The sequence below is a fragment of the Erythrolamprus reginae genome, chromosome 2 (genome assembly GCF_031021105.1).
Source record: "Erythrolamprus reginae isolate rEryReg1 chromosome 2, rEryReg1.hap1, whole genome shotgun sequence".
Classification (NCBI taxonomy): domain Eukaryota; kingdom Metazoa; phylum Chordata; class Lepidosauria; order Squamata; family Dipsadidae; genus Erythrolamprus; species Erythrolamprus reginae.
Window position 1 is genome coordinate 312,459,323 of NC_091951.1, and position 13,808 is coordinate 312,473,130.

Here is a 13,808-nt window from a genome sequence, read left to right on the forward strand (position 1 = left end):
TCAACTCTTATTCAGACCAGAGTAAGACGTCAATTCTCATGGCCCCCAGCTCAAGGCTTTTTGGAAACCCAGTAGGATGGGGGATGTACGGACCTTGGGGGTAGTTAGTTCCAAAAAGTCAGGGCTACCACAGAAAAGGCCCTCCCCCGTGGGCCCGCCAACCGACACTGCTTTGTTGACAGGACCTGAAAAAGGCCAACCCTGTGGGCTCTAATTGGTTGTAGGGAGGTACGTGGCAGAAGACAGTCCCGTAAGAAGTCTGGTCCTAAGCCATATAGGGCTTCATAGGTGATAACCAACACCTTGAATTGCGACTGGAGGCCAATCGGAAGCCAGTGCAGCACACAGTGTTGAAGTGGGTGGCCACGTTGACGTCCACGAGTCTTAAAGTTGCCAAGTTTGAAGACCTGTGGACTATATTATGAAGGAAATGTAAGTGGTAACTTTAAAAGAACTTAATAAGTTTTAAAGAATATTGTTCGGCTCCATTCTACTGATTCAGAAAACCAGTCGATTTCTCTCTCTGACTGACAGCAACATTCACTCCCCCCAATACTATTCACAGATGCTCCTCTTTTCCTACAAACTGTGCATCAAATTATTGTATTTTTTGCTATATGGTCCTATGTTTTAAAATAGTTTGCAGCGAAGAATTCAAGGCTTTCTTTTCCAATGGGGTGGGGAGAAGCAACATACTTACCAGATTTCCACCAGGGAAGTCAACAACCAAAGCTATCAACTTAATTCTACATTTAATTATGTAATAGAATATCTGAAATTACTTTCATACATGTTTCATACAATTAAATCATAAGTTTACATTTGTATTGTAATATGTCAGCCACTGAGTCAAATTGATTGCATTGAGATGGAAAAGAAAGTTATTACATCTTTGCCTTTGTGTCTTTTATTTTCAAAAAAAATATTTAAATCTTTGTTCTTAATTACATACAGAAAAATGTAATATGAAAGAATTATTTTGAAAATAATCTATATGTAGTACAATGCCAAATAACAAAAGATGCATGATCCAAATTGTTAATTGCTTAAAACATTCACAAAATACTAAAACATTTGTAATAATCAAAGACAAGGTTCCAAGAATGATTATGCTTAATATACAGAAGGTAAATTAAATCTTGCAATTGGCCAATTGCTTTTCAGATAGTGTGAATACACAACACCTAACAGAAGTGACTATTTTCAATGTTCAGTTGCAATCTAAAAATATTTAATGTTTAATTAAACATAACTGTCTGAGAACTTTAGTTTCAGACAAATTAAGTACAGTAATACTCTAAGCAGAGTGACTAAAATTATGCTTCTTCGTGAGACTTTTTGAATAATATTTTTTTCAGCTAGTTCTCATTTAGTGATGTCAACTGGTACCAACAGCTCAGTCTTTAAGTGAAGCAGTCAAAAGTGAAACTACTACTATGCTTATCATCTTACTTCAGCTGGTCGTGGTTACTGTTTCATCACGATGGTAACTATAGTAGCTAAATGATGATTACCTGTATTACTACTACAGTATAGGAATACTGAAAAGTAATATTATTGACCCAGTTTAGGAATAGAGAAAGAAGTGTATGACCCTATTCCCATCTCATGTTGATTCAATTTAAGGGGGATTAGTTATAGTCGTGGGATTCAAATAATTTAACCAGTTCTCTGTCCTAATGACTGGCTGGGTAGCTGTGGCCAGGTGGGCATGTGACTGAGTAGCCATAGCCAAGTCAATGCCACTCATCACACCCAGCCCCGCCTCCTGGCCACTCTTTCCCCAAGCCGTGGGCCTATAGGCAACACATCCAGAAATGAAAGGGTTAACCAATCCTGTTTACTGGTGCAAATGCTCCCCCACCACCAGTAAAAGGATGGGGAGAGACCAGCAAGCATTCTGCTCCCATCACCAAGGAAGATAGGCTGAGCTTATTAAAAAGTAATAGATTGTGTCTAACAGTCAAAATTTCACACCAGAAGGTAGCAGAGGCAATAAATCCCATTGACTCCTCATATGCAATTTACAATTGAAGCCCATTTATACCCAAAAAATAATAAATAGCTGGAGGACTGACAATACTTCTATGCAGGAATTTTGAGAGAGACTAAGCTAAAACTGGATTAGCCCTAATCTTGTTCCTTTCCCTTGCTTTTTATTCCATCTCGCTTCTTTCCCTGCTTCCTTATATTCACCACCTTCCTTCCTTCTTTCCATCCCCTGCCATTTTTACGGCATTTTTCAGCCAGCTTTTCGGTTGTTTTGGGGCCATTTTTCAGTCAAAAAACAGCTGGGACCAGCCAGTGGTGAGATTAGCAAGTTTGCCGAACTGGTTAGAATTTTAATCGATTTGCCCAAATATCTCCAAACTGGCTGAATTGGTAACTATTTTCAGAATGTAACCAAAATAGAAAACTGAAGGCAACTGTGCTTCCAATAGTCATTTCATTTATGGTACAAGAGGCAGAAGAGTCTATATCCCAAAATTCCTCCTACACAATCAAACTCTGCTTTGGATCTTGCATGGGAAAGAGAAGAGAATCTGAACATGGCCTTCTGTTCATACTCTGGATGGAATCTAATGATATATGATTAGGACTAAAACCATAATTTATTGATGCCCTTAATATCAGATTTGAGAACTGCTAAGAAAAATGTATATATTTTATGTACATTTAACAGGACAAAAATGCACTTTCTTTCCAATCAATGTTCTTGTCTTTTCATTATAACTTCACTTTTAAATAAGTGAATTAATATTTAGAAAAAAATAAGGATAATAAATTCTGGTAATATTTATTATGCACCAGGCTAGCCTAGAGAGTAGAAAAATATGATACAAGCAATAGCATTACATACTTCTTGAACCATTGTAGCTATGGCCACGTGTAATCTATTTACTTGTTTCAAAAAATCTTGCAACATGCAATCAGCATTTATTCAGAGAGAGATGGGTTCATGAATCTAGGGTTGAGGATGACTTTTAAACTGACTAAAAGCTGAGCAAAAAGTAGTTTAACTAAACAGAAACAAATATTATAAATAACAAAAACATACAGATACAAATTTGCCTGGGTATTTACAGCATAATAAATTAACTAAAATTATGTTCATATATAAATTGCATGGTCCCACATTTAGAAATGAATCACAAAATATCCACTGCATTGATAAAACTTTGTACAGGAATAAGATTTTGACAGTCGTTTTAACTAGGGAACCATTATTTTTCATCTTTTCAAATATTTTTATGATTGGATATTGGATATTCAACTTAATATAATTTCAGAGTTTTAAATTCTTAATCCCTTGATGTCTGATACCTGATTTCGTAAAGTCTAAAGAACTTAGTTAATTTTCACCTTGAATGAAGGAATTATTATTGTTTCTTCAATGAATGAAAACATAACTTCTATTTATCACTGTAAATATGATTCCCCCCCCCCAAAAAAAAAAATCAGTTATTGTCTTTTATCCACTGTTCAATCCATTGTATAATTTGATCTAAATTCTGCTCCATATCTTCTGGTGTATTACTAGGCAACTGATGTACAATTTCTTGTTTATAGGATGACATGGCTTCTTCATAAATTGTCTGAAAGATTTCACATTGAATATTGTCTTGGAGCTTTTTTCCTTTGTAACCTCTAGAAAAATATAAAAACAATGTTATTTAGGTAAATATGGAAGTTTGACATTATTGGCATTAATAAGGTTTGTTTTAAACTGAAACTTAGCTTTATTTAGTTTTGTGTCACTGACCTACCTGTTTTCTAACCTGTTATACAAAAAAGAGTTTTCAGTGCGAAGCACAAATACTATGTTAAACCAGCGTTCAGGAAAGAAGTCACAACTGTGATAATCAACTATGATACCTCCATCCTTCATCTTATCTTCCATTTCATCAATAACCTATATAGAAAATAATGCAAAGAAAACTAAACAATGGACTCTTAGTTACGAAAATTGAATAATGAAATTATTATTTCAATTTAAACTCACCCTGTCTTCATCTAATATTGGGCATTCATATTCTTCATCAAAACCTTCGTAGAGTTCCCCTGATTAAAATAATGTTATTAATTTATAAGAAGTTATATTTATTTAGACAACTTATTTTCAGAAATCTCATACCGTTAGTATGTTCTAGATGTGTGTTTTTCAAATTTGCCAACTTCATGAATTACAGTATTCCCCAGCCACAGTCAAATCATTTCAATTACAATAGTCAACTATTTAGACAACGAATTTCTCATTCATTGCTCTAGAATGATAGAAGACCTCCCCTTTATCTATTAGATAGCATCCACTTGGTTTCTGGGAAAAGAATTATTTCTTCAGCTTCATTTTTTCCCACTGATTGTATAGTTGATTTTCATATTTGATTCATCTCTCATTTGTTGTATAGAATTCCACATTAGAGATACTTCTGCAATGTCAATATTATCAAATTATATAATTAAACTACCATAATTATAGATATACTTGGTATTAAACTATACTAATGGACATTAATGTATCCATGTTCATCAAAAATAGGTTTGGTAGATATTGTGAAACTTTAAAAATTACCTTCTTTAGCCATATCTCCCACATTAATGTATGTAAAATCTGTTCTCAGAGCTATCTCTTTGCCTAGTGTAGTTTTCCCAACACCAGGTGTCCCTACAAAAAAAACACAAGGCATAAAGAAATGATCAGGAAACTTAATAAATATTAATATATCATAAGCTTTTATTTTAAAATTGACCTGAAAGACTAAACAAAGTATTTATTGCAATGGGTGCTTCTTTGTTTCTATAAATGTGATCACTTTAGTCTTGCATATAGGATGTACGTACAAATGTACATACATAGATGCACACAAACACATCTGAAAACAATTGCTTATTTATATAAGCTCCATTGGTTAGTCCAGGCCTTCACATGCAAGAGGCGGTAATGATTATGGAGTAATACAACCACTTCTAATTGAAAGTAGGTACTGGTAATTGCATTTTCAAATGCTTCTATGTATTGAACTTAACGCAAATAAAAATGCAATACGAAAGGGTAATTTTACCTGAAGTTCTTGAGAGTGAAGGAGCGATATGTTCCAAATGTGGGGAAACCTGAAAGCAAAATTAGCTTGCTTTAGCTAATTTTGCTTTCAGGTTTCCCCACCTTTGGAATGCAAATCTCCAATTCATTCTCACACCAGGATAACGGCACAGATCCCAAGGCGGCCTCGATCAAAACTGATGACGGGAGAGCCAAAGTTTGCTTTGCGTTATGCTGTTTGCTTACGAGCATAACACAAAGCAAACAGCTAATTTTTCTGCTCTTCCCATCATCGATTTTGATTGCAGCAGCATTAGGGGGATCTGTGTTATTATTCTGGCATGAGACTGAATTAGAGATTTGTTTACGCTCTTTCAACTCCCCTTTTGTTTCCTTCCTTTTGCGCTTGATCTACAGCTATTTTAAGCATAACATAAGTAGTAAATAGTGATAAAATAAGACAATTAGGACAGTAGGACAGGAATGGTAGGCACAATGATTCAATTACCGTATTTTTCGCCCCATAAGACGCAGTTTTTTCCTCCCAAAGTAGGATGAAAAATCAGCCCCGTCTTATGGAGCGAAGATGCAGGCAGGGAGGGGGTGGGGAGGCTGGGAACTCGGAAGCGCCATCCCGCCGGCTGGCTGGCTAGCTGCTGCCTGGCCCCCTCCCTCCCGGAGGAGGGTCTCCCTCCTCACCACCAGCGGCGCTCCCCCCGCCAGCCAGCCAGAGGTGATAGTATAGGAGGGTTTCTCCTAAAATCCACCACTATGGTTTCGAATGTGTTTAGTTCAAGATTGTTCCGGTTGTACCACAAAGTTAGTTGTTCAACCCCAGGTCTGTATGCAGATTCCTCTTCCTCTTTGTCTCCAATGACAACTAAATGGAAATCTCACCTCTCTTATGCATAATCCGTCTTTGATATTTCCTGTTTTTCCTCTTGCTCCCCTTTTGTAGGTCTCAGAAATCTGATTTTATAAACCGGCTCCTCGCTCTCCCCCCGCCGCCCACCGCGTTTGCAGGAGGTGGGGAGGGTCGGGCGGCCCGCCAAGGCCAGGAGGGACGCCGCTGCCCCCCCTTCCCTCTCTCCGCCCGCCGCTGCGCCTCCGAGGAAATGCCGGCAAAGGCTTTTCTCAGCGGAGGCCGGCGAAGGCGATATTCAATGTCGGGGGCGCACGGGCGGTTGCGCGTGCTCCCTATCTCCCTGCTAGCCCACTCGGAATATTCAAAATAAGAAAAGCCTTTGCCGGTGAAGGTTTTTCTTATTTTGAATATTCCGAGTGGGCTAGCAGGGAGATAGGGAGCGCGCGCAACCGCCCGTGCGCCCCCGACATTGAATATCACCTTTGCCGCCGGCCCCGCCTCTCCTACAACCCCCTTGCTGAGAGCCCAGGACGAAAGGGCTCTCGGCAAAGGTGAGGCGGGCAGGGCGTGCGCGCGTCACCGCTGAGAAGAACGGAGAGAGAACGAGAGTGAGTGAGAGCAACAGACAGCAAGATAGTGAGAAAGAGAGAGTGAGAGAAAGGGGGGGGAGAGAGAAAGAGAGAGGGGGAGAGATAGCAAGAGAGGGAGAGAGAGAAAGAGAGAGGGAAAGGGGGGAGAGAAAGAGAGAGGGAGAGGGGGGAGAGATAGCAAGAGAGGGAGAGAGAGAGAGAGGGAAAGGGGGAGAGAGGGGGGAGAGAAAGAGAGAGGGAGGGAGAGAGGAGATAAAGGAAGAGGAGAGAGAGAAAGGAAGAGAAAGAAAGAGGGATAGAAAGAGAGAGAGAGTGAGAGATGCTCAGTGAGCCTTTCTTTGAAGTTGCCTTTCTTTCTTTTTCTCTCTTGCTCTCTTGCTCTTTCATTCTTTTTTCTTTCTCTTGCTTTCTTTCTTTCTCTTGCTTTCTCTCCTTCCTTCCCTCCTTCCATTTCTTTCATTCCCCCTCTCAATTTTTATTTCTCTTTCATTTTCTTTCTCTCTTTCTTGCTTTCTTTCTTGCTCTTTTTCTTTCTCTCTTTTACCTTCCCTTCCTCTATTTCTTCTTTTCTTTCTCCTTCCTACCTTCTTCCCTCCCTCCCTCCCTTCAGTCCTTCCTCTCTTACTCTCCCCTTTCATAAGTTTCCTTGCTTCCTTCCTCTGTTCCTGTTCCTTCCCCCTTTCTTTCTTTCTTTCTTTCCTTCCCTCCCTCCATTTCTTGCTTTCCTTTTCCTTCCTCCCTTCTTTCCTCCCTCACTCCCTTCTTTCACTCCTTCCTCTCTTCCTCTCCCCTTTTTGGCTCAAAATATTTTTTTTCTATTTTCCTCCTCTAAAATCTAGGTGCGTCTTATCAGCAGGTGCGTCTTATAGAAAAATACGGTATGCATGCTCCTTACAAACCTCTTAGAAGAGGGGAGAGGTCAACTGTAGACAATCTGATGTTAAATATTTTGGGGTTTGGGGAAGAAACCAGAGAGTCAGGTAATGCATTCCAGGCATTGATCACTCTATTGCTGAAGTCGTATTTTCTGCAATCTAGTTTGGAGTGATTTACGTTAATTTTGAATCTATTACATGCTATGGGAAAAATTGCTTCTACTTAAGAACGTTTCTATTTAAAAACCTGGTCACAGAATGAATTAAGTTCTTAAATAGAGGTACCACTGTATTTCAAATCTGATGGAGTAACGTATTTTGTTGTGAGAGGAGCAAAATTTTATTTTGTTTTATTTTATTTATTTGTCAAACAAATAAATAGGACCAATAGGACATAAATAAAACAAATAGATAAATAAAGAAATAAATAAATAAAACAAAAGGACAGTAGTAGTTTGTATAAACATAAGTAAAAAGTAATGATAAAATAGGACAGTAGGACAGGGAGGGTAGGCACAGTGGTGCACTTATGCACGCCCCTTACAGACCTCTTAGAAACAGGGAGAACCAAAGCCTGGTAGTGCATTCCATGCATTGATCACTCTGTTGCTGAAATGTTGCTCCACTAGCAACAGAATACCCTACTTAACTAGACTTACAATCCTAGGTTAGAAAGCTTAGAAGTACGTTGCCTTAAATATGCCTTAAGCGTAGCCCATAAAATCATCTGCTACAACGTTCTTCCTGTCAACGACTACTTCAGCTTCAACCACAACAACGCAGGAACACACAACAGATACAAACTTAAAAGTAAACCGCTCTAAACTCAACTGCAGGAAATACGACTTTTGTAACCGAGTAGTTGATGCATGGAACTCATTACCAGACTCTGTAGTATCATCACCTAACCCCCCAATCCTTACCCTTAGATTATCCAGTTCACCTCTCTCGATTCCTAAGAGGTCAGTAAGGTACGTGCATAAGTGCACCAGAGTGACTGACTTCCGTCCCGTTCTAGTGTTTCTCTTGTACTAATATCAGGTATATAAATATTATATCTTTGTACACCCCCAATATGTACGTGACAAAACAAATAAATAAAATCCTATTTTCTGCAGTCGTATATTATGTATGCTAGTTATACCCACCCGAATAACCTTCCGTTGTTTTTCTCGGGGTCCCACCCACCCATCCTTTTACCTGTGAGTAAAATGTTAGGCCTCTTCATAGCCGCTCTATTGCTCCTACTACAGCCACTATGCAAGTTATCATCAAGAAGCCACGTGCAGCACTTCGCGGGGACCTGAACGGTCTTGCTCGGATGGCAGCAGACTAAGACGTCAGACGGGGCCCGCCTTCCTCTCCTGAGGTCCAAAAGCGGCGACTGGTAAAAGCCGTATAGGGTCCCGTCCCCCCCTTCACTTGGAAGCTTCCTCGGTTACATTTACTCCTCCTCGCAGGGGCCCGACTCAAAAAGCGGGGCAAAGCGGCGGCCTTTATTAAGGCGCTCGGCGAACAGCTAAAGCGCCGAAGAGCATGAAAGGCCCCAATCGGCATGGAGCTGGCTTGACGAGCGAGGGTAGGGAAGAAAGGGGAGTGCGAAGGGCTGGGTGGGGTTTTTAGTGACGGAAATAAGTGGGCTGCAGCTGCTGGATGGGGCCGCTTTTCTTGGGAACGAGGCCGGGCTTCATGTGTGAGCGCAGTCGGGAGGGTTATTTCAAAAGTGCATGGCGGCTGAAGTCCTCTTCCACCTTGGAGGTGTCCCCTTATAAAATAACAACAACTTTGCTGGATTTATTTCATACAGCTGTCCACCTGACACATATGACTGTTGCTTATAAACCCCACCCCGTGCCTTTTTTTCATAGAAAAGGTGCATGTGTGGTGTGTGTGTGTGTTTGACTAGACAAGCGCACACATACTCGTTAGCCATTGAATCTTGGAAGTCCTTAACAAGTAGCCTGCCAATACTATGGGACCATCGGTGAAATCGTTATGTATCCTGTGACCTGTCCTTGGTTTTTGTTACTTTTGAATGCTTCCCCTTGAATTGTATACATGTTTCTTTTGCAAATAATCGTGATTTTTTTTAAATTGCCAGACTCTCAAAGATATAACTAGTTTTCAGACTTGTCAACTTTTAAGATGTGTGGACCGACTCTCTGATTTCCAACTGGGGAATTGAAGTCACTCTGTCTGTCTGTCTGTATGTCTGTCTATCTATCTATCATCTACCTACCTACCTACCTACCTCTCTCTCTCTCTCTCTCTCTCTCTCTCTCTCTCTCTCTCTATCTTAGTATGTATTAACATAACATAACATAAGTAGAACGTAGTAATAGAAAGGATAAGAGGACAGTAGGACAGGGACAGTAGGCACAAAGGTGCACTTATGCATGTTCAAAGTTGAAAAAGTCTAAAAATCCTTCAACATAACCCATACCATAGTGCAGTCTTTGTCAGAGGAGGTGTTCGCCGCCTTCATTTCAGAGATGTAAATACAAATTGTTAGAAACTTTGTTTTGCTATCTAAGATGAACTGTACAATTATCTGTATGTTACCATGTTTCCCCGAAAATAAGGCCCTGTCTTATATATTTTTTGATCCCTGAAATATAAGTGCCTGCCTTATTGCCATGCACTCAAAAGCCTAACTGGGGTTATTATCAAGGGATGTCATAGTTTGGAGGAAACAGGATATTCATTATAGGTTTTACTTGTGTGTGCAAATATGTAATGGTGGCACTATAAGAAGTAATGAAATCTTGGCTGTTCTACTTTTGAATTATCAGGACAGTATTCTGTTTTTAAGAGTAAGCCCAATAAGCTCACTGTCTATCTGCTTATAGTTTTATAAAATAGGTTACAATGATGTATCCTCATTAGGAGTATGTTTAGATTAGGATTCCCTTCGTTCAGTGATGGTGAACCTATGCACGGGTGCCACAGTGGCATGCTGAGCCATATCTGCTGGCATGCGAGCTTAGCTCCAACATGCATATGTGTGCCGGCCAGCTGAGTTTTGGCTTGCACAGAGGTTCTGGAAGGGTGTTTTTGGCTTTCAGAGAACCTCTGGAGATATGGGGGAGGATGTCTTTACCCTTCTAGGGAAGCCTTTGAGACTGGGGAGGGTGAAACACGATTCTACTGGGCTCACGAGACCTTGGGAAACAGTCTGTTTCCAGCCTCCAGAAGGTGAGCAAAACTGTTTTCGCCCTCCCCAGGCATTGAACTATGGGTGTGGGCACTTGCGCAAGCGCAATAGCACATGCACACGCTCTTTTGGCACCCAAGGAAAAAAAGGTTCACCACTACTGCCTTAGTTGATTAGTTTCAAAATAAAAATAGCTTAATATACAGGTAATCCTAGTTTAGTAACTACCTCTTATAGCAACAGTCACAGTTACAGAGGTAATAAAAAATAGCTTTGTAACTACTACTTCACAGATATGTAAAGCAAAAGAAAACTGAAGTAAGATTGTAAATTCCGTTGTGGTTTCACTTAGTGACTGCTTCACTTATCAACCGAGTTGCTGTTCCAATTATCACTAAATGATCTTCCTCTGTACTGAAATTGTTTAAGTAGATTCAGAATTAGAGTGGAGATTATAGATATAAAGCTATGCAATTTCAATTTGCTTATGTCACAGGGTAATTCGTGTATATTATTGTACGTACCAAGACATTAACTTTTTGTGAAAAATTAAATATGCAGGTTATTTCATGCATGTGTAATAGTATTATAACATTTTGTACATTCTCTTTAAAGACTAAATGTTGCTATAATTGAAAATTTTAGAACTACAGTATCTGTCAGACAGAAGTGTGCTCTCTTCAACAGAGGGCAGCACTCTAGGGACTATGGAGGCAGTACATTCCTGTTCTGTACACATTAAGAATAGCTTAAAAAAATAAATAAATAAAAGTAACAGCATGTGGAAAAGAAAAAAGAAGCTTTCCAAATGAGAAACAAAACAAATGTAAATCTTCTTTTAGTAATTATCTTCAGGGCTGCAAATTTTTAAATATAAAAGTTTATTTATCTTTTAGGTACTTTATTTTTAAAAGCATTTAATCATAAATTTTGGATGGAAACTGCAAAGGCTGATGATGTCAAAAAAATCTTCAAAAAGAAAGACAGCACCAACTAAAGTAAGTTATTTATGTATTTATGTTTAATTCAGGCTGATGCAGGCGTATCAAAACTCTTGTAGCCAAGTGGGGTATTTTGAAATCATTATAACTTTAAACTTTTAATTAAAAGACTAAATTGTGTAATACTGAGCATGGAGAAAAAGATTTGGGGATTTTTTGTTTGTTTAAATTGAATTCAGCCTGTTTGAAAATTGCACTAGTTTTTTATACTAAATAAAATTGAAATGTAAGAACTATTAAAGATAAGAAAAAGGTTAATAAATGTTTGGAAGTGATTTATGTGAGTTTAAATTGTTTTATGTTCAGTAAATTATTGCATTTATTGCTTTCCCATATATTGTATGATAGTTTACGTCATGTTCATTTTATGAACATGAAGTAAAAATATTGGTTATATTTTTAATGTACTTAATACTGTATATAAAGGCAGTAATGAAATAATAACTGGTTTAAGAATTGATAATTTTTGGGCTGCAATAATTTCTACATGCTTATATTATCAGGAAATTGAGTGGGTGGAATCATCTTTTATTGATTTCTGTGAGGCTGAAAAACTGTCATCCAGTGTTGTCCATAAAAAATTGCTCAGAGATACTGACAATAATCAGAAGAGCAAAGAGCATTTTCCTCTGCTTGAAAATTACAAGTGTGGGAGAAAAATCAGAAAACCGTTTTCTGTAGATGAGAAATATAAACACTTCAAACAAACTCAGAGCCAAATTGAATCATGGGTAGATAAATACAAACCAAAAACTCAGGTACAGTTCTATACAATATAATATGTGGTGTATATTAGTAGTATTAGAATTTGTATTAATATATACATATTAATATATATTTAGTACAATAAGTTATTTTGCTTGTTAAAATAGTATGTCTAAAGAAATATAAAAAATACTAAATTAAAGATTATTATAAAAATGTCAGGTCCTGATCATAAGTGAAACTTTTCCCTTTTCTTTCTTTCCTTTCCTTATAGATATAATTTTATTAAAAGATTTATTAGAAATAAAAACTAATGCAATTTAATACAGAGTAAAGAAATGAAAAGAAAGAAACCAAAGCTAAAAGTGCAAAGAAGAAAGAAAAATAAGAATAGAAAAGAAAAATAATACAAAAAGTGGTGTTCTATCTTCTTTACAGCAGTTATAAATACAATTATAAATTTTACCTCTTTCTCTAAAGTTACACATTGGTTATTATACCTGTTGTCATTTGGCCTTTGTTATATTTAATTTTAGTCTCATTTTTTCACTTTGTTCTTTGACGTTGGTACTAAGCTAGTTAGTACTATGATTTACAGATCATTTGCATTTTCTGTTGCCTGGGTAGTGTCATCATTATACCATAAGCTGTTTCTTTTCCAACTTTAAAACCATTCTCCTCATCTTTCATTTCAAGTTCCCTTATATATTCAGCATGTAGGTAAGATAAGATATTTTATTTATTTATTCAATTTTTATGCCGCCCTTCTCCTTAGACTCAGGGCGGCTTACAACATGTTAGCAATAGCACTTTTTAACAGAGCCAGTGTATTGCCCCCACAATCTGGGTCCTCATTTTACCCACCTTGGAAGGATGGAAGGCTGAGTCAACCTTGAGCTGGTGATGAGATTTGAACTGCTGACCTTCAGATCTACAGTCAGCTTCAGTGGCCTGCAGTACAGCACTCTACCTGCTGCGCCAACCCGGCTCCTATGCTATTGGTTTGCAAATAAACAAAATTGTATCATTTATATATCATTCTGTAAGTGAAGTAATTGTCATAAAGATTGGATCCTTCATTAAAATTTTAATTTGTTATATCTGGTATACATGCTAAGAGAATTCCAGTATAGATAAGTCATAATTTAATTATTTGCTACATAAATGTCTTATATGCATATTTTTGTCTGTTAGAGTGACCTTGTCATTCACAAGAAAAAAATTGAAGAAGTTGAAAGATGGTTAAAAGATCACATACTTCAAAATCAGACCAGACAGGTAATATTATGAACCTAATACTTTTATCTGCCAGTTTGCTAATTTTGAAGCTTTTATTTAATTTTAATCAGTAGTTTTATTTTAATTTTACCAGTTTTATTTTGCTGAATAATTAATGAAGTGAGATTAGAATATTATCAAAATCTTATATAACATAATTTTAGAGCAACATTTATTTACAAATTACTTATTTGTCGGGATAGATAAAGATAAAGCAAGCAATGATTGATTTGTATAAAGTTTACCTTGAGATAAATTGTTCAGTTTGTGTTTCTTTTTTTTCTGAATATCATGAAGTT

The 13,808-nt window shown here is 37.6% G+C and overlaps 2 protein-coding genes across 2 annotated transcripts in view; one reads left to right on the plus strand and one right to left on the minus strand.

Moving 5' to 3' along the window:
• Positions 1–891: 891 nt before the first annotated feature.
• AK6 (adenylate kinase 6) lies at positions 892–9,184 on the minus strand. Its single transcript, XM_070743106.1, has 5 exons — positions 8,572–9,184; positions 4,574–4,666; positions 4,004–4,062; positions 3,768–3,913; positions 892–3,648 (listed from the first exon to the last, which is right to left on the minus strand). The coding sequence occupies exons 1-5, from the start codon at positions 8,597–8,599 to the stop codon at positions 3,459–3,461; spliced, it is 516 nt and encodes a 171-aa protein (XP_070599207.1). The 5' UTR covers positions 8,600–9,184; the 3' UTR covers positions 892–3,458.
• The window catches only part of RAD17 (RAD17 checkpoint clamp loader component), a 28,421-nt gene continuing 23,696 nt past the window's right edge, over positions 9,084–13,808 (plus strand). Inside the window, 5 exon segments of the mRNA XM_070743105.1 lie at positions 9,084–9,129; positions 11,422–11,486; positions 11,488–11,523; positions 12,030–12,284; positions 13,426–13,509. Of these exon segments, the coding sequence (XP_070599206.1) occupies positions 9,099–9,129; positions 11,422–11,486; positions 11,488–11,523; positions 12,030–12,284; positions 13,426–13,509 (471 nt within the window). The 5' untranslated portion in view covers positions 9,084–9,098.

Bases quoted from the DNA above. Each gene is read 5' to 3' on its own strand.
- AK6 (XM_070743106.1), bottom strand. From the start codon at position 8,599: ATGAAGAGGCCTAACATTTTACTCACAG. The intron at 4,063-4,573 runs GTAATTTTTAAA...TATTTTAATCAG, and splicing joins GGGAGATATGGCTAAAGAAG to GGGAACTCTACGAAGGTTTT. The intron at 3,914-4,003 runs GTGAGTTTAAAT...TTTTCTATATAG, and splicing joins CAATATTAGATGAAGACAGG to GTTATTGATGAAATGGAAGA.